General features: G+C 35.0%; 1 protein-coding gene across 1 annotated transcript; it reads right to left on the bottom strand.

The window, feature by feature from the left end:
* Positions 1-198: 198 nt before the first annotated feature.
* On the bottom strand, positions 199-27,603 carry CUNH4orf17 (chromosome unknown C4orf17 homolog). Its single transcript, XM_006919054.2, has 9 exons — positions 27,477-27,603; positions 19,451-19,663; positions 17,098-17,162; positions 12,084-12,227; positions 7,168-7,249; positions 5,619-5,808; positions 4,543-4,586; positions 2,748-2,946; positions 199-406 (listed from the first exon to the last, which is right to left on the bottom strand). Exons 1-9 carry the CDS (start codon positions 27,601-27,603, stop codon positions 199-201), a joined length of 1,272 nt encoding a protein of 423 aa, XP_006919116.2.
* Between the last annotated feature and the right edge of the window lie 53 nt (positions 27,604-27,656).

The following is a 27,656-nucleotide window of genomic DNA, read 5'->3' as shown; positions in this document are numbered from 1 at the left end:
TCTCACTGAGATCATTGAATAGTCTTAAAAACAGTGTTTTGAACTCTACATCTGGTAGATTGCTTGTCTCCATTTTGTTTAGTTCTTTTACAGGATCTTTGTTCTGTTCTTTCATTTGGGACATGTCTGTCTTCCTATTTTGACTGTCTTCCTGTGTTTGTTTCTATGTATTAGGTAGAGCTGATCTGTCTCCTGGTCTTAGTAGAGTGGCCTTACATAGTAGGTGTCCTCTGGGGCCCGAGCAGTGCAGTGTCCTTGGTCATCTGAGCTGGGTGCTCCAGTTGTGTCCCTTGTGTGGGTCGTGTTTGCCTTCCTATTGTAGGTGAGCCTTGGTTGCTGTTTGCCCATGAATGGGATTGACTCACAAGATGACTGGTTGTGAGGACGGGCTGTGACTCCAGTGGAGCTTAGAGACAAATGAAGATGTAATCACGACGACTCCAAATTATGGGACACAGCAAAAGCAGCCCGAAGAAGGAAATTCATAGTAATACAGCCCTACCTCAAGAAACAAGAAAAATCTCAAATAAACAATTTAACCTTATACTTAAAAGAACTAGGAAAAGAATAGCAAACAAAACCCAAAGTGAGTAGAAAGAAGGAAATAATACACATCAGAACAGAAATAAATGAAATAGAATCTAGAAAAACAATACAAAAGATCAATGAAACCAAGAGCTGGTTCTTTGAAAGGATAAACAAAATTGACAGACCTTTAGCCAGACTCATCAAGAAAAAAAGCGAGAGGACCCAAATAAATAAAACCAGAAATGAAAGAGAAGTAACTAGGGACTCCACAGAAATACTATGAGCAATTATATGCCAACAAATTGGACAATCTGGAAGAAGTGGATACATTCCTAGAATCTCTCAAAACTGAGTCAAGAAGAAACAGAAAATCTGAATCGACTGATTATCACCAACGAAATCGAATCAGTAATCAAAAAACTTCCAAAAAACAAAACTCCTGGGCCAGACGGCTTCTTAGGTGAAGAATTAACACCTATTCTTCTCAAACTATTCCAAAAACTTCAAGAGGAAGGAAGTCTCCCTCTTTTTACAAAGCCACCATTACACTGATTCCAAAACCAAACAAAGACAGTACAAATAAAACTATAGGCCAATATCCCTGATGAACATTGATGAGAAAATCCTCAACAGCAAACCAAATTCAGCAATACATTAAAAATATACACCATGGTCAAGTTTGATTTATTCCTGGGATGCAAGGTTTAATATCTGCAAATCAATTAATGTGATACACCATATTAACAAATTGAAAGATTAAAATCATTTGATCATATCAACAGATGCAGAAAAAGCATTTGATAAAATCCAGCATCCATTTATGATAAAAACTCTCAGCAAAGTGGAAAGAGAGGGAACATATCTCAACATAATAAAGGCCATATATGACAAACCTACGGCTAATATCATACCCAGTGGGGAAAGGCTAAAAGCACTTTCCTTAAGATCAGGAACAAGAAAAGGATGTTCACTATCACCACTTCTATTCAACATAGTATTGCAAGTCCTAACTACAGCCATCAGGCAAGAAAGTGAAATAAAAGGCATTCAAACTGGAAAGGAGGAAGTATAACTGTCATTATTTGCAGATGACATGATACTACATATAGAGAGAACCCTAAAGAGTCCAACAAACATCTATTACAACTAAGAATTCAGTAAAGTAGGAATATAAAATATTAATATTCAGAAATCAGTTGCATTTTTATATACCAATAATGAACTATCAGAAAGGGAAATTAAGAAAACCATCTTATTTACATTTGCATCCCCCCCACAAAAACAAAAAAAAAAAAAACACCTAGGAAGAATTTTAACCAAAGAGACAAAAGACCTGTACTCAGTAAACTATAAGGCATTGAAGAAAGATATAAATAAATGGAAGGCTATACCATGCTCGGGGTATGGGGACCAACCCATTACATGTCTCTTCCCCTCCTACCAGTCTTGATGTGACTTCTGCTGTATATTCTTAGTTGTAGGATATAAATTTTATTATTAAGATGGCACACAGGCATGAATGCATGCACACATGCAAACACACACAATTTGTAATGTCTCTTTTGAATATTGACCAAGAATTCTAAATGAAAGACTGGCTAATTAGTAGACAGAATCCAGCAGTACACTGAAAGAATAGCAGCCATGGCCAAAGAATCGTTTATTTTAAAATACAAAAATGTTTAGTATTAGGAAATTTGTTAATATTCACAATTAGTAATGAGTGGAAATTAGCTTCTTTCTGGCTCATAAGTTAGGGATAATTTTTATATCTTTTCTTTTTTGAGGGAGGTCAGCATTTTCTCATAATAGCCCAACAATATTGAAACAGATTACGAATATAAGCTCAGCTATTAAAACTTTTTTTCCTCTATCAGAGTTTTTGGGCTGGTGTCTAATTATAACTGCTTAATTCTGATTGTGGATGATTTTTCTAGTATCAAGGCCCTATACTTATGTATTAATACTAATAGTGCAAGATTAGAAATGTATATAAATGTTTTTTATACATGGAATTAAAATTAACTACAAGTAGACATATTGTATCTATTAACATTTATTTGGTAGCATTATATGCAGGTGCTTTGAGATTTACATGTGCCACCACATAGAGAAGCTATCGATTCCTTGATACCAAATTTTAAAAAAATAATAATTTGATTTTGTAACAAAGTAAAGCTTGTGTTTAGGAAAGAATTAGCCTAGTCTAGAACTTCTACCTTTGGTATGTTAGAGAAGAAAATGTTCTTTGGGGAGAGAGATTGTATCCTTGTTGTATACTTCTTGCCGACATTGGTTTTGTTGATATGCTCTCCTGAGTTTTAGGCCTGGAAGGAGACTTTGGTTGGCTGAAATACTCTGCAACAGGTATTGTCATCTTATTTCTTCTTATAAATAATGGAGGCTTGTGCTCAGCCTCTGAAATAGAAAAAAATCTAAATAAGACCATAATTGAGACATCAAACATAATATCTGCCATGGTTTAGTAGCAAATGGTATTCAAAAAACTACATGAAGTTTAGGTGAATCTAATACACCAAAATTTATAAAATAATCTATTCTCATCTTTCTTTCTTACCGCCTGCTCATCTCTAATGAGTTATGTGTTCTATAACATGCAGATACATTCTTTAATCTTAGAATCAAACATTTTGGTAGGAATGTACTGAAGCTGGTGATGGGTAAAGGTGAAAGTCAAGATTAGGACCAGAGAGTGAGGAGAAGGATCTATGGTCCTGATAGACAAAAAATAGACAAGCAGGTTAAAACAAATTAATTGTATTCATAAAGCCTTCTCAAAGGTCACCCTCAAGGAGGAATAAGGATTTGGGGAGATGCTGGATATCAGCACTGGAGACAAAGGGTTTTGATTTGGGGATTCTTATACAAAATGTTTTCCAAATATCTAGACAGGGTAAATATATTTGGGACCATCAAGTAAGATAAAATTGAGTAATAGAAACCATCACTGTCAAGATTTGGTAGTTCTGGGGTGACAAGTTTGGTAGGAAAAGTCAGATAGAATAGATCATCCTTGGACTGTCAGAGTAAGGGGGTATTTTTTTAAATTTCTAAATTACAGTTATTATTGCCCATTAGCAGATAGGGCGTCTTTTGGGTTGGTTAACCCCAATGGAACCTTCTGGGGTCTGGAGAGACCTCAAAAAACTCTAATTGATTACCATACCATTCCTGGTATAAGAGAACTTGTAGAAATAACAAGACAGACTTTTTGTTTGAGGCTAGTAGACATATGTCATAGCTATTGCTCTATAGTCATTGTTGCTGTGCTTATTTCAAACCTATGGATTGCCAGTCACACGGGTATGTTTCAGTTGGGCTATTCTAGACCAACGTAGGACTTTCTGTGATTTTTTTTTTTTTTTGTATTGAAGACACACTTTTATTTATTTATTTATTAAAATTAACTATTTAAATGTTTTAAATTGAATATATGATTAAAATTTTTTTCCCCCTCTGATTCTCGATTCTTCTTGGTCTAAATTGTAGGCTGGGGCTAAAATTTTGGTGGGGAAACAAAACTGTTCCTTTCTATTGTACTTCAGCTGTCTCCTGGGGCAATTGCTTGTGGCTTATTGCCATTTTACTGTTTCCTCTGGTTGACCTTGTTTCTAGTGAAAATCATTTAGCTTAATGACAGTTAAGCTGTGAAGAACCAAAACTCTGAGACCATTGTCTTTTTGTTAAATTAATGCAGAGCTTCTGTCACTGTACTGACATGACTAAACCCTATGATTCCCTGTGTCCGGCTGTCTTATTTCTTAAAGATTCTATACCCGATGAGGCACTTTACCTTTCAAAATAAAGTTAAATTTATGTCAAATTTATCTCTGTTAGAAATTCAGCAGATGCTGTTCCTTGGAGTAGCTGGAAATCACTGTTGTATTTTACTGCTTTTAAAACCATAGATGCTTAATATCTGTGTCCCTAACTAATTAGATACCTACTGGTTTTCTTATACCAACTCAATAATTATTACAAACTGTACTTAACCTTTTGGTACTTCCTTATTTCCTTCAGATCCTGGACTTGACACTCTATATTAATTGGAGAAAGAGAAAATGAAATTCACAAATACAAACAAGTATTTTCTAATTGCATTATCATCACATAAGCTAAATATATATGTATCTTAAATGTGCTATTCCAATTCTTTGTTTTTCAAAGCATACAGTATTAAGTGTAGTTCCCCCCCCCCAAAAAAAATAAATGTAGTTTCTGATAAAAAATTCTTATGACTGAGTAAATAGCTAAATAGTACTTCATATATTTCTCACTAAGGTAGAGAGACTGACCTTAACTATCTCCTAGTTCTAATTTTATGGTTTCTAATTTAAGGTAGAGACAAATTGCAATACTACAAAATCCTCCTCGTTTTAATGTTTTCTTTAAATGACATAATTATGTGTTTTGAATATTTATTTTCTCTGAATTTAAGCTTTACTCAACTTAATTTTAAAGCGACAAAGTTTTCTTTACCAGCTTAAATAACATCTTACCACATTCTTTCACCAAGATGTTATACGTAAATATATATTTTATCCTATCATTGAAATTATAAGGTGAAGGAAGAATTTCTACTGAAACAATTTCCAATTCCCTTAATAGTTATTTTTCCCTCTGGCAGGAGTATGTCAAAGATAATTAAGTGAAGCAATTTATTTTAATCTCGCATTACTCTATGCACAGAAAAATGATACCTGTATGATATGCATTTATCAAAATATATAATAATGATACAATTTTGGTTTTATAGCTTTTATTTTTAGGTAAACTAAAAAAAAAAATGACATCTTAGATTTCTAGTTGGCTACACTTGCTTTGCCCTTAAAAAGAAAGGTTGTTGGGCTAGAAAGGCATAGCACCTGTGAAAAGCTCTGAACAATAGGATTTAGAACGATTCTCATTACGTTTATGAAAATGAAAGAAAACAAATACAAATTGTTGTCATTTATTGAATAATGAGGAGACTTGAAACTTCAGCATGTTTAGTGTTTGGAAAGATAATGAAAAGAGAATTCAGTCTTTGTATGCCACATACCCTCTAGGTGGCCATTATGTCTAATTACCTGGTCAGTTGATATCCTTCCCCAGATCTGGTCAGCACTTTTGATTTTAGAGGTGAATTTGGAGGCAGTTTAGCCCTGGGTGGCTTCCCAGCCACTGCTGCTGGTTCTGCTGAGATGTTTCTTCGGAGACGAGTCAACAAGTTTATCTCAGCCAGTTCAGCATGAATCAAAGCTGAGACCCACTCTTTTTCTGATTTAAAAAGGGTGGGTGGGGGGAATGGAGGAAGGTTGTAATTATCATGTTGGCTAGAAACACTGAATTAGTTGTTTTATTCAGTACTCTAGTGTGAAAGGCAGTTTTGCGGATAGGGACCTATGCGTGAGTCAAGGTTTCTGCAGAAAAGTCAGTTCTCAACAATGCAGTTTCTGTCCACCTGTGATACTGTAGAGTGTCCAGGATAGTTAACTCACTGGGGTACTTGTCCCAGAATGACAGTGGAATAGTTTTCAAATATTGAGTACAAAAGGCCACTGCCAAATGGAAAAAAAAAAAAAGATACCTATACAAAACAATAAATATTCATTAAAATACAGTGACAGTTAAATAATAAATAGTTACAAACATATCTAGAAAGATATACACCAAGGTATTCACTGAAATCATGTCTGTGATAATTTTATTGATTATTGTTCTTTTTTTTTTCCTGGTTCATCTATTTTTCCCCCAACAATAAGCACTTATTACTTGTGTGATTTTTTAAAAGTTACATTCTTAACAAGGAAAAAAATAGAGAATAACTAAAGACTCCTTATCCCCAAATACTTCTCCATTGCCTGCCAAGTAATTTTGAATTCCTAGGGTTAGGCACTATTTCCAAAATGCTCTCATTTAAAAACATTAGACTGTCACTAACACATTGGTATTTCCTAACGTTGACGAGTGCAATGATTCTCAAGGAGTGGTCCTCAGACCAGTATTATTACCATCACCTGGGAACTTATTAGAATTGTAAATTCTCAGGTCCCGCCCACCTCAGAAGTTTTGTCTCAGTCAGACTGATGACCAGTTAGGTTTGACCATAGTTGCTCTGTGCTGTTTGTGGTTGTTCTAGGTAAGATTGGCATGCATTTTCATGGAACAGGCCAGAAAGGGTCTAAAGAAGGCTGAGAGATGGCTGAATTGATGGTTTTGCTAGAAGAATTGGCAAATCTGTTAGAATCTGGAACTTGGAAGGCTGTGCTACTGCCTTCCATACTGAAAGAAGAAGCAGGCTCTGTGTTCAGGGTTCACAGTAGGCTGGAGGATATGCTCAGGGGAGCCCTGGGTGTATGGACTTAGAAGAAGCACAAACCAGCGCTGGACATGAGTGTTTCACATCATCCAGAGAAGTTCAATATGGGGCATACCAAATTTGGGGTCATTGAGTCAGCTTGCATGCAGTTGGATATACAGGACTACAAAGATTCTGACAGTGAAACACTAGGGAAATAACACTGAAATATATATTCGTTAATACAAGGTAAATTCTAATTTCTTCAGATATTGGCACATTCCTAGTTTCTGACAATAAATTAGCTCAGTGTTCGCAAATGGTTATTTTAATCTTACCTTTTGAACTTGCATGAAGCAGCCACTGTAGAACTTCTGCCAGAGAATCAGTACGTAAAATGTTACAAAGCTTTGCCAAAATCTGATAGAGAATATTAGAATTACACAGTGAGCAAATAAATCATACAAGACTTACAAAGATCCCTTTACTTTCTCTACAATCTCATCTTCCCAAATGTCACTCTGTATACAATGCTCAATTAAATCAATTGGGATTTTAGCTTGGGAGCCAGTGGAATCTTTAAAAAACATCTCTAGTACAAGTAGTCATAGTTTAGGTTAGGCAATGTGGTGTTTCCCTTGTTTTGTCTGTTCAGTACAAATAGCATCTGGAGGAGCCATTATTTTTTCTTCTCTCGGGAAATTGATCCTTCCCCTTTGTACCGCGAGGTTCTAATGGGGATTTTTTAGTCACAGTACTGCCTCCATCTGTACTGCTCCTCTCTATAGTGGGTGGACCTAGCTGGATTCATCATTGTTTCTCAGTTACCTGAACACAGCAATTGCCCAATAAAATAGGAATATAGTTCCCTTTTGCCAGTCAGAATCCTTCTTTGACAATTTTTATCTGGAGCTAAGGGCTAAAGTGTGGATGATAGAGGAGATAAATATGTGAAGTAATTAATTCTAATAAAAATGGACTATAATAAGCATTAAAGTACAAAGTCTTAAGCACAAGTAATGATGTTTCTAGTTTGACCTTATACTGTGTCTGCTGTTGGACTTCAGACATATCTGAAATTCATACCTGTCTCTTGAACTTCAGTCCTGCATATCCAATCTGCCTAGCAGATGTATCCACTTAGATACACTATAGTTACTTTGAACCCCAAATATCTAAAACTAAAAGCTCATTTTTCTCTTCCTAAAACCTGTACCAAACTTGCTGTTCCTTCTGGTTCCCCTGTCTCAGTGGATAGCACAAGCATACATTGAATGTATGTCCAAGCCAGACCCTGGGATTCATCCTGGACAACTCCCTTCCCTTTTCTAAGACATATCACCAAACAACAAGTTCAGTAAATTCTTCTTTCTAAATATTTTTTAAATCTATTTTTCTTTATTGGCACACTCTCGATCCAGTCAAAACCATCATCAATTCTTCCTTGAGCTACTACAACAACGTTTTTCCTAGCCTCACTGCCTGAAATCTTTTCTTAAAATACCATTAATTCAACAAATATTTGTATCTTTCATTGATCTGGATGCTAGAAATATAGAATTGAAATAAAGGGCAGAAAAATGCACTCCCTTATATTGTACTTATTATATTATTAATATTTTTGTTCTCAGTAATGCCATATCCTGAAGACAGCAAGTTAAATTTGCTCTTAATTTCACAAGAAATCAATGGCCATGGCAAAAACAGAAAAAAGAACTCTATGATATTCTCTAGGCCACTCTGCCTCTAATGGTATTTTCATCAATATGGTGATTGCACATTACTCTCAGCTTCTTATAATTCATAGATCGCCTATTGATCAACTTTGAGAGAATATAATTATCCTTGCAGTCAGAGGAAGTAGAATATCTTCTCCTCGGAAGCCTCCTGCTTTTTCTTCACTGAGTTTTGTTCTAGAAGGTAGTGAATATATTGGCAGGTGAGTTTGATCTGTTGAAACTTGATTTTAGGATTTGAGAGTGTAGGTCTACGGTATCTCCTACTGTGGGGCTGGAGTACCCTACTTTTTTTTAAGGTATGACTTTTCTAGGGTCTCAACTGAATTCCTGGTGTGTTCAGCAAGGTCTCTTTACTCTGGCAGAACAGAAGTACAGCATCTCTAAGCAATGTGCTACCTTCCATTAGCTTCTTTCTGCCATGTCTCAGTTTATTATGAACTAAAGATTCATGGAACCCTATACAGATTTTTGGAGCTCATTCTCTCCACAGATCCCTCTTCTTCAAAATCTTAATTCACAAATTCTAGCCACCTCAGCATCCCCAAATCTGAATTGCTTTCCCTACTTAGCGAAACTATTACTCTTTTTGGACTCCAGTTTTCTGTGCCATGATTAGGAAAGTGTCTTAGACAGAAATGTGGAAACCTTCCCAATTATTTTCCTTCTCTCAGTAGTCATATATTTGTATAGTCTGTTGCCCAAAACTGCCTGAAAACAGTCACTTTCTTTATAAAATTTCCCCAGTTATATAGTTGTTTACACTAGGAGGCTAAGTCTTGAACCTAATCTATCATTTTGGAAGCAGAGTACCTTGCCCGCAATTTTGCTTCCTACTCCCAATTAATTTTGCATATTGTATCTCGAGTAATTTTTTGAAAGTACAACTTTGACCACATAATTCTTGTACCTACAAAGTAATTCTATATAATTCACTACTTAAAATTTCTTGTTGATTTTCCACAGCCCTTGAGATGAAATATGAATGCCTCAATATGGCTTATAAAGTACTTCATTATCAGATTTCTGCTTAGTCTCCAGCCCCATTTCTTCCAATGTTCTCCCTGAACTCTCTGCAATAGCCATTATTTATTGCTTTTAGCTCCTTAAATAAACTATGCTCTCACCTCTTAACCTTTAGATAGAAGTTCTTTTGTCTTAGAATGATCTTTCTCTATGTTTCTCTTTATCTTCTAGTTATATCTTAAACATTATTTAGGTTTCTTTCTCTTCGAAGAATTTCTTAACTCCAAAATCTCTTCCTATATGATCTAACACACCTGTACAATCCTCCTCATAAACTTTGTGAATGAAGGAACCAACTGTATCTCCAAAATATAGTATTTTTAATTTTACATTAAATACTTATAGAGCAAATGAATGTGTTTGGCAGACTTTGGTGTCAACAATAATGAGACTATTATTTCTATAAATTCAAGGTATTTGGGAGAAGGGCTAAAAACAAGATCATAACAGACATGGAATTCTATTTTCCTTAGAGTAATAATTGTGAAACCATAATTTTTCATACATACCCCTGCACAAACATTCAGAGTTACCAGCTTAGATAGTAGGAAATTTGAAGATAATTCAGAATATTTTTTTTCTGTTGTAGAAGGCATGGAAGGATAGAATATCACCGAGATGGGCTCTACTTTTAGGACTCATTTATACATGCCAAAAATTTTTAATAAGACCTATTTTCTCACTTTACTCCCTCTGCTTTCATTTATTCAACAAATTAGTCAATAATTATTTGGTAAAATGCCATGCTGTGTGTTTCAGTTAATATTTTTCAAGCAAAGTGATGAGTGCTGAGGAATCAGTTGTGAACAAGATAGACAAGATTCCCTCTTTCAAAGAGTTTACATTTGAGTGGATTTTATATCAACTGATGTCCAGTTAAGTCAATATCTGTAATGTGTTAAGATGTTTTTGACAGGAGGGCTCTTTAATAGATGCCCCACAAGACCAGTTCTATAGAATCATGCTGGTCTATTGATGTACCCGAGGGAGCAAGACAGCCTTACTAAAACTGTACTCAGCTTGGTTGAGTTGAGAGGGCCTGTGTGGTTAGATGATTTTCTATAGTTTTACTTTGATCTTGGTAAAACTTTTATTTTTTAATTTATGTATTCTACATTTGATAAATACTTATTTAATAATTACTAGATGCCTAGCACTTATCTAGACTCTGAAAATAAAGCAATAACCAAGACAGACAAGTTTAAAATCTTAAAAGACTTAAATTTTAGTTTAAGTGGGGCGGGGAGGCAGAGATAATATTGCAAAAAATAATGAAGATGAACATATCAGATATGGCATGTGCTATGCAAAAAAAAGAGGGTAGTAATGAGATAGAGAGTGACTGGATAACTATTTCAGATTGGGTGGTCAAAGAAAGTACTTCTGAGTAAGTGATATTTAAACTGAGACCTTACTGAGAAGAAAATGACCACTGGAAAAATCAAAGAGAAGAGACTTCTTCATAGGGGAAAGCCCTTAAGGAGGGAGGGAGCGAATTATAGAGAAAGATTGGTGGCACCAGAGGTGGACAGTGATTCTGAAGACTCTGTGTAACATAAAGTCTTTAGCCAGAATCATCAGGAAATCATGTATAAGCACAAGTCCTGTCTGTAGATATTCTCTATACTTGTCCTCATTTTGCTTATATTCTCCTTCCCAATTTTAATTACCAGCATAAATTGTTATACTCAATGACAGTTATCCTTTACATTAAAAATAGTTCCTTATTAGAATTATTCAATAACAACCTTTACAACATGCCCTGTTATTTGCAATTGCTACTACAGATACTTATTTAACACTTCTATCAGAGTCATCATTACAATATTTTGACCCTTAAGTTATTGTAATGGGTCTTATAGTGAGGCAAGGTGGAAATTACCAAAAGGATCTAAAGAAAGAGAACAAAGAATGGCAGATGACAAATATCAGCTGATTGATTTATTCTTGATTGTATGTCATTTTCAGAAATAACTGTGGCTGGAGAGAATTGTCCAGTAGTCTGATATGGCTCATTACTATTAATACAACTAAGTTTATAACTCCAGGTAAAGTTTTAAGGAAACAGTTTTCCATAGATAAGAGAGGGAGGTGAATGTTGATTGGAGTAATTTCTGTTGATTGGAAGAATCTCTTTAAAATATGTGAAAGAAATATATAGGTAATGATTAGAAGCTGGGGATAGTGCCTCTTAAGCATTAAGAAGATGATAAAGAAAGACATGGGAAGAATAGGGCCAAGGTTGTCTGGCAAATGCTAAGCTTTTCATTATGTCTAAACCAAAGGTTGTGTTTCTTTAAGAGTGACAGGTTTCCAGGGAGAAGTAAGACTGCAAATGAAAAGAAGAGCAGGCTTTGGATTTCAGGCTAAGTAGTTTTAAATCAATTCAGTTGTCAAGGGGGACCAAAGAGTTTTAAAGATGATAAGTGATATAATATTTTTGTTTGTTCATGCTGTTCCCAAGTTATGGATTAAATAAACCTGCCTCTTACTTTGATTTCCTGATCCAGGTAGTTTGGTATGCATATGGTGTTCTCTTTGACATTAGTCTTGGTACTCATCACCTCTGAAGTATCAGAGCCAGCTGTAGAGCATGCCTTTGGTGGTGAGGGTGGATTTTTTACCTTAATTTCTTCCTAAATCAAAGATACAATATAATCAGTATGCATTTGCATCCACTTATATTTTACATAAAAATTAAAACGAATGAGAAATGTTGTAGCTAAATGAGAGACATACATAAAAGTAAAAAGAGGTTAATTTTACTCCTCCTTTAATTATTTAATTTTCAAATATTGGCATTTGGAGATAGAACAAATGGTAATATATTACTTTTTTGTGAAAACATTTTAAACCTTTGTTGAACATCAAGATAATAAATTTTAAATGTTTAATGTGTAATTTTTATTTATATTCCTGTTTCAGGTAACAGCCAACGTATGACACATGAGATTTCTGTTGAGTTGGGAAGATATTTCTTTTATGACCGAAAAAGGAAAGCCAAGAGGTTTTATGCTGTGTCTGATAAAAGACTATATGGTGTGAACTGCTGCTTCCTTGCTCTGCTAAATGTCAGCTGAGAGCTGGGGAATTAAAGAGGTAAACTAAATTACTTCCCTTGATTAGTTGGAAGAGGAAATAGAAAGTCTATTTTCTTGTTCTGGGAGGTAAATACACTGCAATTTTTTAAAAAAGTTTGTAGTACCTTTAAGTCTAAGAAGAGTTATAGATCTGTGTGCTTATTCCAAGAAAAGCTTTTTAACCTTCAGAAGTGAGTGGTATATAAAGACACACGGAAGCTAGTGGCTGAGTGTGTCAATAATCGGGGACTGTGATTATTGGAATTGACAGAATAATAAAAGCTATGTTTTATTTGGGTGCATTCTTTTGTTAAAGTTTATTATGTAGACTTCCAGTTTTGGGAAATAGTAATATACATTTTTTTTTTTTTTTTTTTGCTTTAACCCTCCCACTGAATACAACTAAAAAAGCAGGTTAAATTTTTTTTTTAAACCCACTATCAAGGAGTGAATAATATAGGAATTAATAGGTCAAAAGTGAAGGGGAAGTGAAAAGCCTGAGGTGTATCCAGTACAGTAGCCATTTTTACCCTGAAGTCATTGTCTGACTCTAGAAAATGAGAACTCTCTTTTTAACTTAAAAGTCTTAAAAAACTAGACTCAAAGTTAAGGACCCAGATAAGAGCCACCCACGGCTATATTCTCAAGGCAAAGGTGACCTAGAAATGTAACAGTCCTTGAAGAAATATAGCCTGTGGTCAAGGTTTGAACTCAGTTTAAATTGATCTAGGCTGGTAGGGCCTCTGGCTTCCTATAGAAGCAAGCACAAATTCTTCTGGAAGAAAATCTATTTACCATGGGCTTCAGATTCCCACAAATATCTTTGTCATATACAATATCCAGCAACTGAGCTGTGAGTCAAGAAAAATTATAATGCAAATTAGAAAAAAATTTAACTTAATACTAATGAAAATGTTATGTAGCAAAAATTATGAAAGCAGCTAAAGCAATCCTCAGAGGAGAATTCATAGCTTTAATATATACATATATTAGAAAGATAAAAGAACCTACAAGAACAATTAAATAAAGTGTATGAAAGGAAAGAGATAACGGAAATCAACAAAATAAAAAATATACAACATAGAGGATAAAAAAAGGAAAAATTAGTTCTTCGATATACTAATAAAGTTGGTAAACTTCTTTTGAAACTGATCAAGAAAAAGACACAAATTAACAAGACTGATATATAAAAGGGTACATCTTAGAGATCCTGAGATATTTTAAAAGACTATGAAGATATGATATATAACATTGTCAATAAATTTGAATATTTATCCAAAATAAATAATTTTTAGAAAAAGAATGTGTTAACCAAAATCAATTCAAGTAGAAATAGAAAACCTAAACAATTCTATAACAAAATAAATTTCAAATCAAAGAATATTGTCAGGGTGGAAGATAATAATTTTACAGTCATTGAAGGGTCATTTCATCAAGAGGATATAATAAACCTAACAAGTTATACTGCTAATAAGAAAGCTTCAAGCGACATGATTAAAAACTGATAGAAAAAAAAAAAGAAATATAAAACTCCACAATTATAGTCAGAAATTTCAACACCTCCCTCTCAATAATTGATAGATAGAGAGCAAATCAGTATCGTCATAGAAGACTTGAATGACAGTATCAATGAACTTGACTCAATTGATACTTATATTACATTCTACCCGATAACATTGGACTGAACTTTTTTTTCATGGGCATACAGAAAATTTGTCAAGGTCAACCATATTCTGAGCCATATAACAAATCTTAATAAATTTAAAAAATTTCAAAGTATTTTGGACAGAATTGATTAGCTCGTGTAGGCATCCATGTCCATGTGAAGGATGGTGGTCATATGGCCCAGATTTATGCAACCTACCAGTTCAACTCCAAAGTTCAAAGACATTCTCATCCAGTATGACTAGACCTCGTTGTTACCTGATCCCCATCACTGTGAATTTAAAAATCTCAGAATCCCTGATGCTGGTGCTTACTACCGGAAATCCTATTGATAAGCCATCATGAAGATTAGAGTACCTTTATAATCAACAATGATCGTGGGATTTAAGATTTTTAAAAAAGGTACGTTCTCTGACCACAATGGAATTAAATTGGAAATCAAGCATATTTATGGGATATCTTTAAAATCACATTTATGTGATATATTAAAACCTTTAATATCTTTAAAATATTTGAAAAGTAAATAACAAAATTTTAAGTAACTCATGGGTCAAAGAAGAAATTAAAAAGAAAATTAGGAAGTATTTTGAACAGAATGAAAATGAAAACTCAACATAAAGTTTTTGAGATGCAGCCATAACAGTGTTTATAGAAAAAAATTATAATAATATGTGCTTTTATTAGAAAGGAAAAATGTCTCAAATCAATGACCTAAGCTCTCATTTTTTATAGATACAAGCCAAAATCAATGAAATAGAAACAAAACAAACAAAGGAGATAATCAATTAAATGAAAAGCTGATTCTTTAAGAAGATCAATAAAACTCTTAAATCTCTAGCTAGTTGCATCAGAGAACATTTCTATAGATCATAAAATCCTTAAAAGGATATTTTATGAATGACTTTGTATCAGTAAATACAGCAACTTAGATGAAATGGACAAATTTCTTGAAAAACATAAACTACCTAAACTCACTAAAGAATAGGTAAACTGCATAGTCTACATCTATGAAAACAAGAAATTGAATTTATAGTTAAAAATCTTGACTCAAAGCAAACTCCAGCTTCAGTGGATTTGCTGAAGAATTGTTAAGTTTTTAAGGAACAGATAATACTAATTCTACATAAAATCTCTCAGAATATTAAAGAGGAGTTCCCAACGTATTCTACAAAGCCAGTATTATGCTAATACTAAAATCAGAAAAGACATTACAAATTAACTGAAAATATTCCTTATGAATGTAGATACAAGAATGCTAAACAATTTAATATATGGAAGGGATAACATATCACTACCAGGTGGGGTGTTTCCCAGGAATGCAAGTTTAGTTTAACATTTGAGAGTTAATCAATGTAATTTACCTTTTAAACAGGCTAAAAGGGAAAAATAATATGACCATCTCAAATAGATGCGGAAAAAGCATCTAGCAAAATCCAACCCTCATTTCTGATTTAAAAAAGAAACTCTCAGAACACTAGGAATGGAAAGGGACTTCCTTAGCTGGATAAGGGCGTTTATGAATACAGTAAACTAATATCATGCTTAGTGGTGAAAGTCTGAATACTTCCCCCCTATGATTTGGGTGAGGTAAGGATGTATGCTCTCATCAGTTCCACTCAACATTGCACTAGAACTTCTAGGCATTGCAATAAGGCACAATAGATAGATAAACAGCATATTCATTGAAACTATAATAGAAAAATTAAAAATTTGGGCTTCATCAAAATTATAAATTTTGCTTCTTCAAAAGATACAGTTAGAAAAAGAAGTAAGCCTCAGACTAAAAGAAAATATTTGCAAAATGTGTATGTGACAAAATATTTATACCTAGAAAATAAAAAGAACTTTTACTTTATAATAACAAGACAAACAACCCAATTTTAAAAGTTGGCAAAAGATTTAAACACACACTTTCTATAAAAAGATATGTAGTTGGCAATTAATATGAAAACATGTCAGCCTCATTAGTCATTAGGGAAATGCAAATTAAAACTATAATGAGATACCATTACACACCACACACCCATTGATGAAAATAAAAATACCATACTAAAGATGTGGAAGAAATGAAAGTCTTACACACTGCTGGCACGAATGTAAAATGAAAAACACTTTGGCAGTTTCTTAAAATACACCTACTATAAAATCCAGCCATTCCACTCGTAGGTATTTACCCAAGAGAAAAGAAAATGTATATTTACACAATGATTTGTACACAAATGTTCATATCACCTTTGTAAAAAATTGGAAACAGGCTAAATGTTCAACAACAGGTAAATGGATAAACAAATTGTGGGGTACCCACACAATTGAATACTCCTCAGCAATAAGAAGGAATGAACTATCTAGGCATATAACAACATGGATGAATCTTAAAGTATTTATGCTGAGTTAAAGAAAACAGTAAAAAAAAAAACCCACACAGCATATGATTTCATTATATAAAAATCCTAAAAATTACATGCCAGATCTTTAATGACAGCAGATAAATTTTTGCCCATAGTGGGGCCAGGGGCATTAGAAAACTTTTGAGAGTGATGGATATGTTTAATGCTCTTGTTTCAGTGGTAGATTCCCAGGTGTGGATATACATTTGTCAAAGCTCATCAAATCATGCACTTTAAATATGTGCACATTATATTATGTTAATTATACTTAAATAAAGCTGTAAAAAACATTGGTTTTGCAGAAAATTTTGTGAAGAAAAAGAGAGGGAATGATAGAAGTCAAAGTAGGTAGGTGTAAATAGTTTTTTTTTTACCTTTTTAATTACCAAGGGATTCTCACTGGAAGTTTTGAAGCACTCCTTGATTTTTCTACAGGGCTCTGAAATGATATTGAGGAAAAATATATTTAGATGAAACAAAAAAAAAATCTATCACTTGCCATATACAGCATCAGTTGCTGAAATAGATGAGAGTACACCTGAATTTTAATTAAGGGCAACTGAGGACCTGTTTATAAACATTAGAAAATCTGCAGGTAGAATTATTCTATAATAACATAATAAAAGCATATTTATAATACAAAACTAATTCCATGCCTGGGAAGATGAAATAAAGAAATACTGCAACAGCTTCTTGGTCTAGGTAAACTGATTTTTAAAAGTACATATTTCAGTGTCAGAAATGTTTTTCTCTGTTTCCTACCCGTATAACTTTCACTTTCTCTAATTAAAGACAGTGCATACGTGTGATCTTTTTCTTGTAGACAGAAAGTGAAGTGGTGTGCTGCATTATTATTACATTATTTTATTTCCTGTTTCATCAGTCTCTTAACCCCACCTACTTCATATAGTCATCTAACTAAATCTCTCTAAATTACCTAAAACCACTTAAACATTTGCTTAATTTTCTTTTGCATTAATTTAAAGGTATATTCTGTGTAAGCGATGCTATCTTTTTTACTGAAGCCATAGTTAACAATTTCTTTTAAAGATAAAAAGATTTTGCATATATACACGATAATTGAATTCATTACTTAGAGTAGGGAGAACAAAGTTAATAGGTGTGAGTCTATTGTTAGTGTCTTCTTGTGGCAAACAGAAACCTCTCTAGCTATTTTAAGCGAAAATGTAAATGATACAGGGAATTAGTTGTTTTGTAGCATCTTTGGAAGGGCCGGAGCAGTGAGCTCTGGTCTTGATCCTTCACAAATCATTTCAAGAACAACACCTTGCACCTGGCCCACCAAGTGGGGCACAGTCTTTATCACAATCGGGAGGAAGGGGAGTCAGGAGGTCATTGCCACTACAATTTGCTGTCATAACATCCATGAGGCTAAAAATTAGGTACTGGATTGCGACTGCAATCAGAAAGCCACCATATCTGCTGACTTTGCTTTATGACACCTGTAAATCCAGAATTTGAACACTGGGATGTTATAGCAACAAACACCTCATGTCTCCAGTTATGATAGCAGACATCAACCAAAAAGATGACTTTAGTCCCACATCTGTGATATAAAGTTTACCAGATGCCAACAGCTAATTCCCATCAAGGGACTCCTGCAAATGTAATTTTTAAGTTTCAACATTTCACAATATAAGACACACCAGAAGGAAGGTGGAATAAGAGGTCTTTGATTCTTCATTGCTAGTGGAAAGGAAAGAAGAGGAACTCTCTAGAAGGCGAAGAATTACCAAATGAGAAGACCTTAGAATGGGATCATGGAGTAAGTACTCTATTAATGATCCCTCTTATTGTTACCTTTTGAATAACATACATTTTACCATATTATGCCAAAATAATTTTCATATGCTCTGAAACTTTTAGTAACATCATAGAATTGTACAGGGTAGGAGAAAGAGAACTGGATATAATTTCTAACATCCAGAATTCTTTCTTTTTTACCTTGATTTTTACATTTTGTCATACTGTGCTTTTTTGTATTAGTTTAAGATGTATGACATGATTCGATATATGTATATATTGTGAAATGATTATCACAATAAATTTAGTTAACATCCATAATCTCACAGTTACAAATTTTTTTCTTATGATGAGAAATTTTAAGATCCACACTCAATTTTCAAATACACAATACATAATAACTATAGCCATTATGCTATATTTTTTTAATCCCTCTTTATTTTACTTCAGAAAACATTAATAAATGAATTAAATTGTTTACTAAAGACCAGGCATTATGCTAGAACCTGGAGAGATACCAAGAACGGCAAGAACACAGAACCCTAACTTTAACAGTTGACCATCCAGTGGGGATATGTAAACATGCAATTCCATCCCTATTGGGTTTCCCAGGCTCATTTTTTGTCTGAAGTATTTTCCCTATCAATGTTGGCCAAACATTCATTTTTGGTATGTCTTAGGTATTTTTGTAGGGACTGGAGACTAGAACCACACCAAATATGTCTTGGACACAATTAATTAATTAATAATAATCATTATTTTTGAACTACTGAATTGAGATTAGATAAGTGAAAAATTTTTTATAATGAATAACCTATTTCACAGTGAGAAAATTTCATGACTGTTTTAAAAAAACCACAGCTATATTAACAATTATATAGATCCGCTCCCCACCCCCCACCCCCACCCTTGATAGTTTGCAGTAGGCCTCAGGAAAGATTTCTTCAATTGAGAGGGACTCACCAGAATGAGGCCGTGATGGGGGCACTTTGACACTGTTTGGGGCTGGTGAGACTCCTCTGACTGTGCTCTCCAGGGGTGCAGTGGTGGGTGGTTGACTGCATTTGGCAAATGGTACTTCATCCTTCTCTAAGTGGTTGAACTGGCCAACACCGCACAATGTTCCCAGTGAGTTCTCATCATCGTTCACAGTACAGATCGGAATGTTATTCAAACCTAGGTGAGTAAGGATAAAAAGACCAAACACGAGATTAGATTTGGGGCAGGTTTTCTTTGAATGATCAGCAATTTCTCACCCAACCAGATGTCGTTAAATACACATAAGGTGTCAGACTTCAAATTGTACGAACCAGGGCTAGTCTTTGAAAGTCAGTGTAGCAAATTATATTTGGCAATACATGCTTCCTTAAAATGTTCTGCCATCTGTTAGCCTTGAGATCAGGCCCACACCTTTGATCTTGGTCTGAGAGTCAAGTGGAATAGACCTGCCTCTATCCCACACTGACCTCTCACTTCCTAAGTTTTGATTATGAAGAGGAGATTATGTTGGTCCTCTTCATGAATATCAGATTGAGATTTTTGAAAGCATTCAAGAAGTCTCAGTGTAGCAAGGTCTTTTAAAAGAGGTACTCTTCTTTTGTACTGGCAGAAGGTAAAAAGCTGTTGGAGCTAGGAATAGAAGGAAGGAAGGAAGGAAGGAAGGAAGGAGGGAAGGAAGGAAGGAAGGAAGGAAGGAAGGAAGGAAGGAAGGAAAAATGCAGTACAGAAGAATCTCCTTTCTCATGTCGGAGCCTTCTGGGTTCATTCCCTTTCCTATAATGGCTATTTGCTTTTGGCTAAAATATTGATTTATAGACAGGTTGTCCTTTTAACTTCAATAATATGTCATGTCAAATTGGATGGCTTAGGAAATGGGCAGGACATTGCTCTATGTTAATGAGCAATATAATAATATAATAGATGACTGCTTTGTTTTGTAAGAAGTGGCCCAGGAAGCTTCTCAAGAGTGTTTTTCATAGTTGCCCATTCTTCCTAATTTCCCTCTTGTACCACTGGTCCATGCTCCTCTCATTTATCTGATCAAATCACATCCAAAAGGTCTTTGCTGAAATACACTCCATCACACTCTGTCCCCTTATGCTCTTTTATTCTTCCTAAAGCATTTGTCTCCTGTCATATATGTGCACATTGCTGAGCTGAGCTGAGCTGCCCTAGAACATAAACTTCATGAAAGCATGGATTTGTCTGTTTCATTTGTTGCTCTATTCACATATCTGGACTAGTGCTTGGCACAAAGAAGGTACTCTACGATTGTTAAACGAATGAATAACATAGCCAATTTACATAGCCAAATATAAAGCTTTTATTTACTCTAATACTTTGAACTTTACTGATAGTAACTGGTTCCAAATAGAAATGAAAATAAAATTTTAAAGACAGTACCACATCTTATCACTTTATCTTAAACAGTCAGGTTAGTGATTGGCCCAGGTGTTTCGTGAAAAATTGCTTATCAAATGAATTATATAAAACATAACACAGAGACAAATAAATGGAAAAATCTCTATTTTCTCTGCTACTTCCTTTAATTAGTAAAAGGTGTGTGTGTGTCTCTGTCTGTGTCTGTGTCTGTGTGTGTCTGTGTGTGTTGGAGGGCTTTTTTCCCTCCATCTCTACTTTTTTTTCAGCTTTATTTTCTTTATTCATTCACACCTTTTAATATATAAATGGATCTATATCATCTCTATATCTCTATATCTCTATATCATCTATATCTATGTCTATATGTATATCTATATCTATCTATATCATCTATACATCTGAACATAAGTAGTAAGAAAAATTCAGATTATATCTATCCAAGACTTAGGAAAACAATTATATAAAAATCTGTGAAAGGTCAAATGGAATGGCATTTATGCGGTTTCAGAGTCAAATGGGACAATATTAACCGATTTAAAGTTAGTCCAGCAGTGAAGGAGGTTAGCGACAATCTTGGTGGGTGTTTTGTTAACTTCCTTGAATATACAGGAGAATTACGTCGTGGAATCATGGGCCCAAGAAAGACAAGCTCTTCCTATAAGGCATCAAGTTTCTGTGCCATAGTGATTATAAACAAGGGCTCACCTTGTGGGAGAGTGCCAAGTAAAGATTCAAATCTCACATCCCTGCCTAATTCTTTGATATGTAACTTTGGTTTGATAAAAAAGTAAGTCTAATTTTGTTTTTGGTCCAGTATAATTGGTCTCTTTCCTTGATGAGTGTCCTTTAACATTGGGAAGGTTTCCAATTAAAGATAGAATTGGTAATAAGAAAAATGTATACTATTCTTATTCATGGGTTAAGTTTAGTAAAACCATTGCATGTGTGTCTTTAAATATATATAACATTTAAGCTAATTTGGCATATTAGACTATCTAACAAATTAACTTTACATTTATAGCTTAAAATCTATATAAGAAAATGATTTTACATTTCTGGTTTTAAATAGAAAAGTATAAAAATATTAAGTTGGTAACAATAAAGAAAGATTTTAAATAATATATTTGTCTATATTTATAAGTTTAATTTATTTAATTTACAGGAGTTGTTTACAGCTTGGTGAGTATTTGCTTGTTAAGGATGTAAAAGATTTAAAAAGAAATTAAATATATTTAATGAGTAATTGACATTTAAAGTTTTTAGGGCATTTATTAACTAAGTTTAATGGGACCAAATATTAATCAAAGATTCCCTTGCTTGCTAAAATTTACTAGATTTATACATCAAATAATAAAATTTATAAATTAAATTTTAAAAGTTAAAACAAAAAGTATTGGCATTCTTAATTTAAAAATTAATTTAAAGATAAATAATTGCAAATAATCTTTGTGTACAAAATCTTCCATCAAGAATACCAAATACTTAATATTAGCATAGTTAGTGCTATAAAAGTATTAGTATTCCATTTCTATTCTCTACCCCAGGCCAATGCTGACCCAGCTTCTATAGACCAACAAGGAAGGAAGGGCGTGTGGTCTGTCTTCCCCTCACCTTGCTCTTTCACCCTTCCTCCTCCACTCACTGCTTCTAGCTCTTCCAGAGTTGGTGTGAAGGATAGAAGAGTGGTAAAGGGGACACAAAGTCTTATTTGCTTAACGGTGTTTTAATTTAGTGTTGAGGCATCTGTGAGACAGAAAAGAAATGCTCACTTTTCCTCTCATGAGGTACTTTCGTGGGTTCTTTGGAGAGCCCTAGCTGAGGAGCTCTCTGACCCTGTTCACTGTCATGGATAATGTGCCTACCAGAGAGTCACTAACATCTCTTCCTTCTCCTCTTGACCCCAAGAGAAATGTCATCCAGCCTCTTTTGGCTGGAGTTGTTTTGTTATAGCAGTTAATCCTCTTGGGCTGGGTCCTTTCAAGACAATTCTAGGCCAGCTGCCTCCTGAGTGTCCACTTTAGCTCCCAGGAAACAAAACCCCTTGTCCAGTTTTCTGTGGGAAAACAATTCTAGTCTTTGTGCCACCGACACAGGCAGTTTCAGCCAGCTCTTGTCTTTAGATTTTAGAGAGTCAGACACTATTCTCTATTTCCTCCATAGCCTAAAAGACAAAGGACAAGCTCACCCCAAGAATAGCCTCCCCATATTACACTGCAGAAAGGTAGTAGAGCAGAGGCGAGCATCTAACTAGCCAGTGAGATCTCAGTGATACCTCGTTCTCTATATGATGTTCTCCAGAAAGCTTTGCAGGTATAGGTGAAGGCAGCTACTACTTACTGGCATGGAGGGGAAGTACACAGCACCTCAATGACTCTATTCAAAGAAATCCTCACTATTTTCTTTCTATGAACCTTTACTCTTCTCTAAAGTAAGAGAGGAGCCTGGAGGTAGGCAATGGCTACCAAGGCAGAGCCAGTTTTGTTTTTGTTTTTGCTTTTTGTTTCCACCTCTTAGCAAGTCATGCATAGATGATCTCACAATTTAGCTTTAACAAAAATTCTGAAATAAGAAAAGCCTCATTTAATCTCATGACTAAATATGCTTTGAACTACACAGTAATGATACTCAAACTTCTTTGGCTACTGTACCCTTTGTTCAAACACATTTTATTCCACCTTTGTCTCCTACCTGGATATCCAGAACTCTTAGGAATACCGCTTGAAAACCTCTGCTCAGTAAATGTAAGATTTTAATATAATCATGTCTATAAATTCAGGGTTTTCCTAATCTATGTAATGGAGTTTGTTGAGATCACTAGTTTGTAAATTAAGTGGAAAATGTTATCTTATATATGCGTTGATCTTTCTATGAATGACTCCATATACTGTTACCACTTTCTTTAAAATTATTTCTCTCCATTTTCAGAGACAACATTTTTCTGGTTGCAACTAAGCATCTCTGCCATTTCTTATCTGTTTCTCATTGAGTTCTCTGTGTCTGTCCATCCCTGGTGTTTTACAGAGTTCTGTTGGGGTTTCTTTAATCTATATGTTCCTGATTTTCCAAACCTATTTTATAGCCCCATCCAATCCATAGGCTCCAAATCTTTATATCTATTTACCTACTTGGCCATTTCCTCCTGAATTTTTCTATCAGCACACCAAGTACAACATGTTTGAAACGAAGCTTATCATCTTATCTCCCATCCTCCTGTGTATGCTTAAGACTAATTGGTTGGTGCACTATCCACCCAGTCAGCCACCTAAAAACCTAATAGTAATTCTAGACTTCTTACTCTTTTTCATCATTCCCAGCCTCTAAATCCAATAAATGTCCAAGTTCTGCTTATTCTTAATATTTATCATGCATATTTCTCATTCAAAATTTCTGTGAAATGCATTCCTGACACCTCCTTAGTGAACATTTGGATGTTGGTAAAATGAATTATTAGAATGATTTTGGGGGAAAAAACCATTGAAACTATTTGTAGTGTCCTTATGCTGAGTATAGGTTCAAAGCACGTGTTGACTTTTAACATAGCTGTTAATAGTCAAAATAAAGCAGCTGGCTTCTCTTCTCTTTTTCATTTCAATTCCAGTTACCAAGCTTTCTAGAATTAGCAGGTATATCCTTGAAAGATTTCCTAAGAAACTTTTCTATTCATTTGAACATATTTCTATGTGAACATATATTACTATGAGTGAGGCTTGTGACAGGCACTGTAGGGGATTTGAAGACATCGAAGTCAGTCCTTTGCCTGTGAACAGTTTTATATTGCATTATAGCTATAATTCAAGGGAAAAAGTGAAATAAAAATAAAAAATAAAATATAGAAGAGGTATATGTCAAGTACTTTCAAGTATTTGAAGTCAGAAAAAAAGTATTCTCATCTTAGTAGTATTTGCCTTCATAGGAAAAAAAAAAAGTTCTAACTAAAATGCAATGTTTGTCTCATGTGGGTTTTGAAAATTTCTGTCCTTAGATTTTGCCAAGGCAATAGGCCATTTGTGACTTCTTTATTTTAACATCTGTTTGCTTTCCTTTGGCCTTCATTTTTCTCGTCTCCTTTAAGAATTTGTCTTTGATCGTCACTCAGTCAGCTATTCTCCTTGAATCTTGTTTATCTCACAACCCTCCGCTTGTTCTCTCTGTGCTGCTCATCTGGGCTTTCCTCTTGCTCTACCCCATATTTCGGTCTGCTCTTCTCTCTGTCCTGGCCCATCCCCCTCATCCCTTCTCACTTGGATGACTGAATCAAGTCTTTTAACCGATTCCACAACCGCCAGTGAGGCTTGCTTCTCTTCCACTTTCTACGATACAGATAAAAATGATTTTTTGAATGAAATTACTTGCACAAAGACACACAACTACTAGATGGCTGAGGTAGAATGTAAATCCTATTTAAAATCTGTCAGTGGCTCTACATTTTTATCTGGATGTAATTTAAACTCCATTCTTTCCTTCCACAAGAATTTGGCACCTCCCCTGTGGCAGCCACTCCTTGGGAAATCAAAATGAGTAGTGAGCAAAACAAATACACCTCCTACGTCCAAGGAGCTCACAGTTTAGTGGAAGATACTTGATATTAATCTAATAAAAAATATTTAGTCATAAGCTACAATAATTGCTGTAGTGGATGCTGTGATGTACCTACCACGTACCTAGATTATGCCTTCAGGACCAAAGCAGCCATCTGCCACCTGCCAGGTGTGTCAGCTACTGATGGCTCATGCTGAGTCCCTTTCTGAGAATTGCACTCAGCTGAAGGGAGCTCCCATGCACAAGGGGAGCTTGAGCGATGAGTGGTTGATGGAGTTACAAAGGCTTGACCCCTTTGCCTCCAGTTGAGACACCTCTCCAGAGCCATCCACTGATCCCTGTGGGACTGACTGAGGCCTCTATTGTATCTGCATCACAGTTCAACCTTTACCTAACCCTGCTTCCCTTGCCTTATACTTGTTGTTCCCAAGAGCACTCCCCAATAAATTTCCTTCATGCAAATCTCCTTCCCAGTTCTATTTCCAGAGAACCTGATCTAAGACAAATGTTCTAACAGAAAATATAGGGCACTATGAGAATATTCCATAAAGAAATCTAATTTAGATTGAAGGTGTCGAGCCTGGAATGTCTCTTTTAAGTAATATTTATACTAACACCCAAAAAATGAAGAACAGCAAATAATGAGGGAAAGGGCTCTATGCCTAAACAGTATGAATGAAAATCCATAAGTTAATTTTCACGTTCTAGGAACTTAGAAAAGACCAGTGTGGGATATATATAATGAGAGGCTGGGAGGGTATTGTTATGAGATGAGTCATAGGAGGCAGAGGCCACATCATAGAGAACATTTTAGCCTATGTCAACATAAACAGTGTTATCCCAAGTGCATGGGAAGCCTCTGAAGGGTTTTAGGTAGGATATTTAAACAGTTAAGTTTACATTTTAATGTGATCTTTCTGGCTGTTCTATGGAAAATAGATTAGATGAGGGTAAGGGTGGAAGTAGAGCAGTTAGGAGTCTACAAACTGCAAAAGTAGTCCTCATAGCAAGAGATAATAGTGACCTGGAAAGGAGCTGTAACAGTGGCCATGGAGAGAAGTAGCTTAATTTACAAAATAGAAGAAAAAAATTGACAAGATCGAATGAAATACTGAAAGGGAAAGGAAGAAGAGGGAGGAGTTAAAGAAAAGCACCAAATTTATCGTACTATTTACTAGTTAGGATAGACTAGTTTCAAGAAAGATTAAGAGCTCAGTTTCAAATAACATAATTCAAGGTGCCCATGAAGCATCCAATGCCTCACATATAGGTCAAGTAGACAGTAGAATATAGAGGTCTAAATTTTCAAAGAGGAGACTGAGTCTAAGATACACATTTGAAAATATTTGCCCTATAGAGAGTATTTGAGATTTGTGACTAGGGTCCCAGTTGACTAAAGGGTGAACATGGCCAAGGACTGAGCTGTGAAGACCTCAGCATTTACTGCAGACTCAGCAAAAATAAAATCTGGGAGGGAGAAACCACAGAGGTAGGGCAAAAAAAAAAACCTAGGAATATATGTTGTTACAGAAACTAAATTTAAAAATATGAAAGAGAGGGAAGGAAGGAAGGAAAGAGGGAAAGATGGAAGGAGGAAGAGATGAAGAAAGAAAGGAAATTAGGAAGAAAAGAAGGGAGAGAGGAAGAGAGGGTGAAAGGAAAGGAGATAAAGAAAAGAAAGAAAGGAAAGAGAAAGGGAGGGTGGATAAAATATATGCTTCTCCAGGGCTAATATTTAGCATGTAGATTTAGTATTACTGTGCAGGTTGTTGAAATATTGAAATACTTTCATACCATTAGGTCATTTGCTGCCCTGAGTTCTCTGAGTGGCCTCTTTGGCACCTCTCCAGGCCCTTTTCCTAACAATCGAGTAATCCAAGCATGAACGCCTGGCAGAGGGGGTGCCTAGCTCTAGCTCCAGTGCTGGTGTCTGGTCTCAATAGTCAAAGCCTGTGCCCCAGCAGTGATTAAATACTTTGAATAGTACCCTTGTGTTTACCCACCAGAATCATCAAGTTGCCCACATGTAGAGAAGAGAGACACACTCTAGGACCCCGAGTCACCTTACCTTTGATGTGGCAGACCCTTCTGGGATGAGGGGTGTGCCTGACTAGAAAACAACTTCCATTTCTAGCCATAATATGGCTGCTTTTGGTGTCAAACGGAAGGGCAGTCGTTGGGGATTTGAGGCTCATGTTCACAGAGCGTTGGTTTCCCCTCTCCACTGCTGCACTAAACGTCTGGGGTC

This window comes from Pteropus alecto, unplaced genomic scaffold, assembly GCF_000325575.1.
Source record: "Pteropus alecto unplaced genomic scaffold, ASM32557v1 scaffold5, whole genome shotgun sequence".
Classification (NCBI taxonomy): domain Eukaryota; kingdom Metazoa; phylum Chordata; class Mammalia; order Chiroptera; family Pteropodidae; genus Pteropus; species Pteropus alecto.
This window is presented reverse-complemented; position numbering and strand designations above follow the sequence as displayed.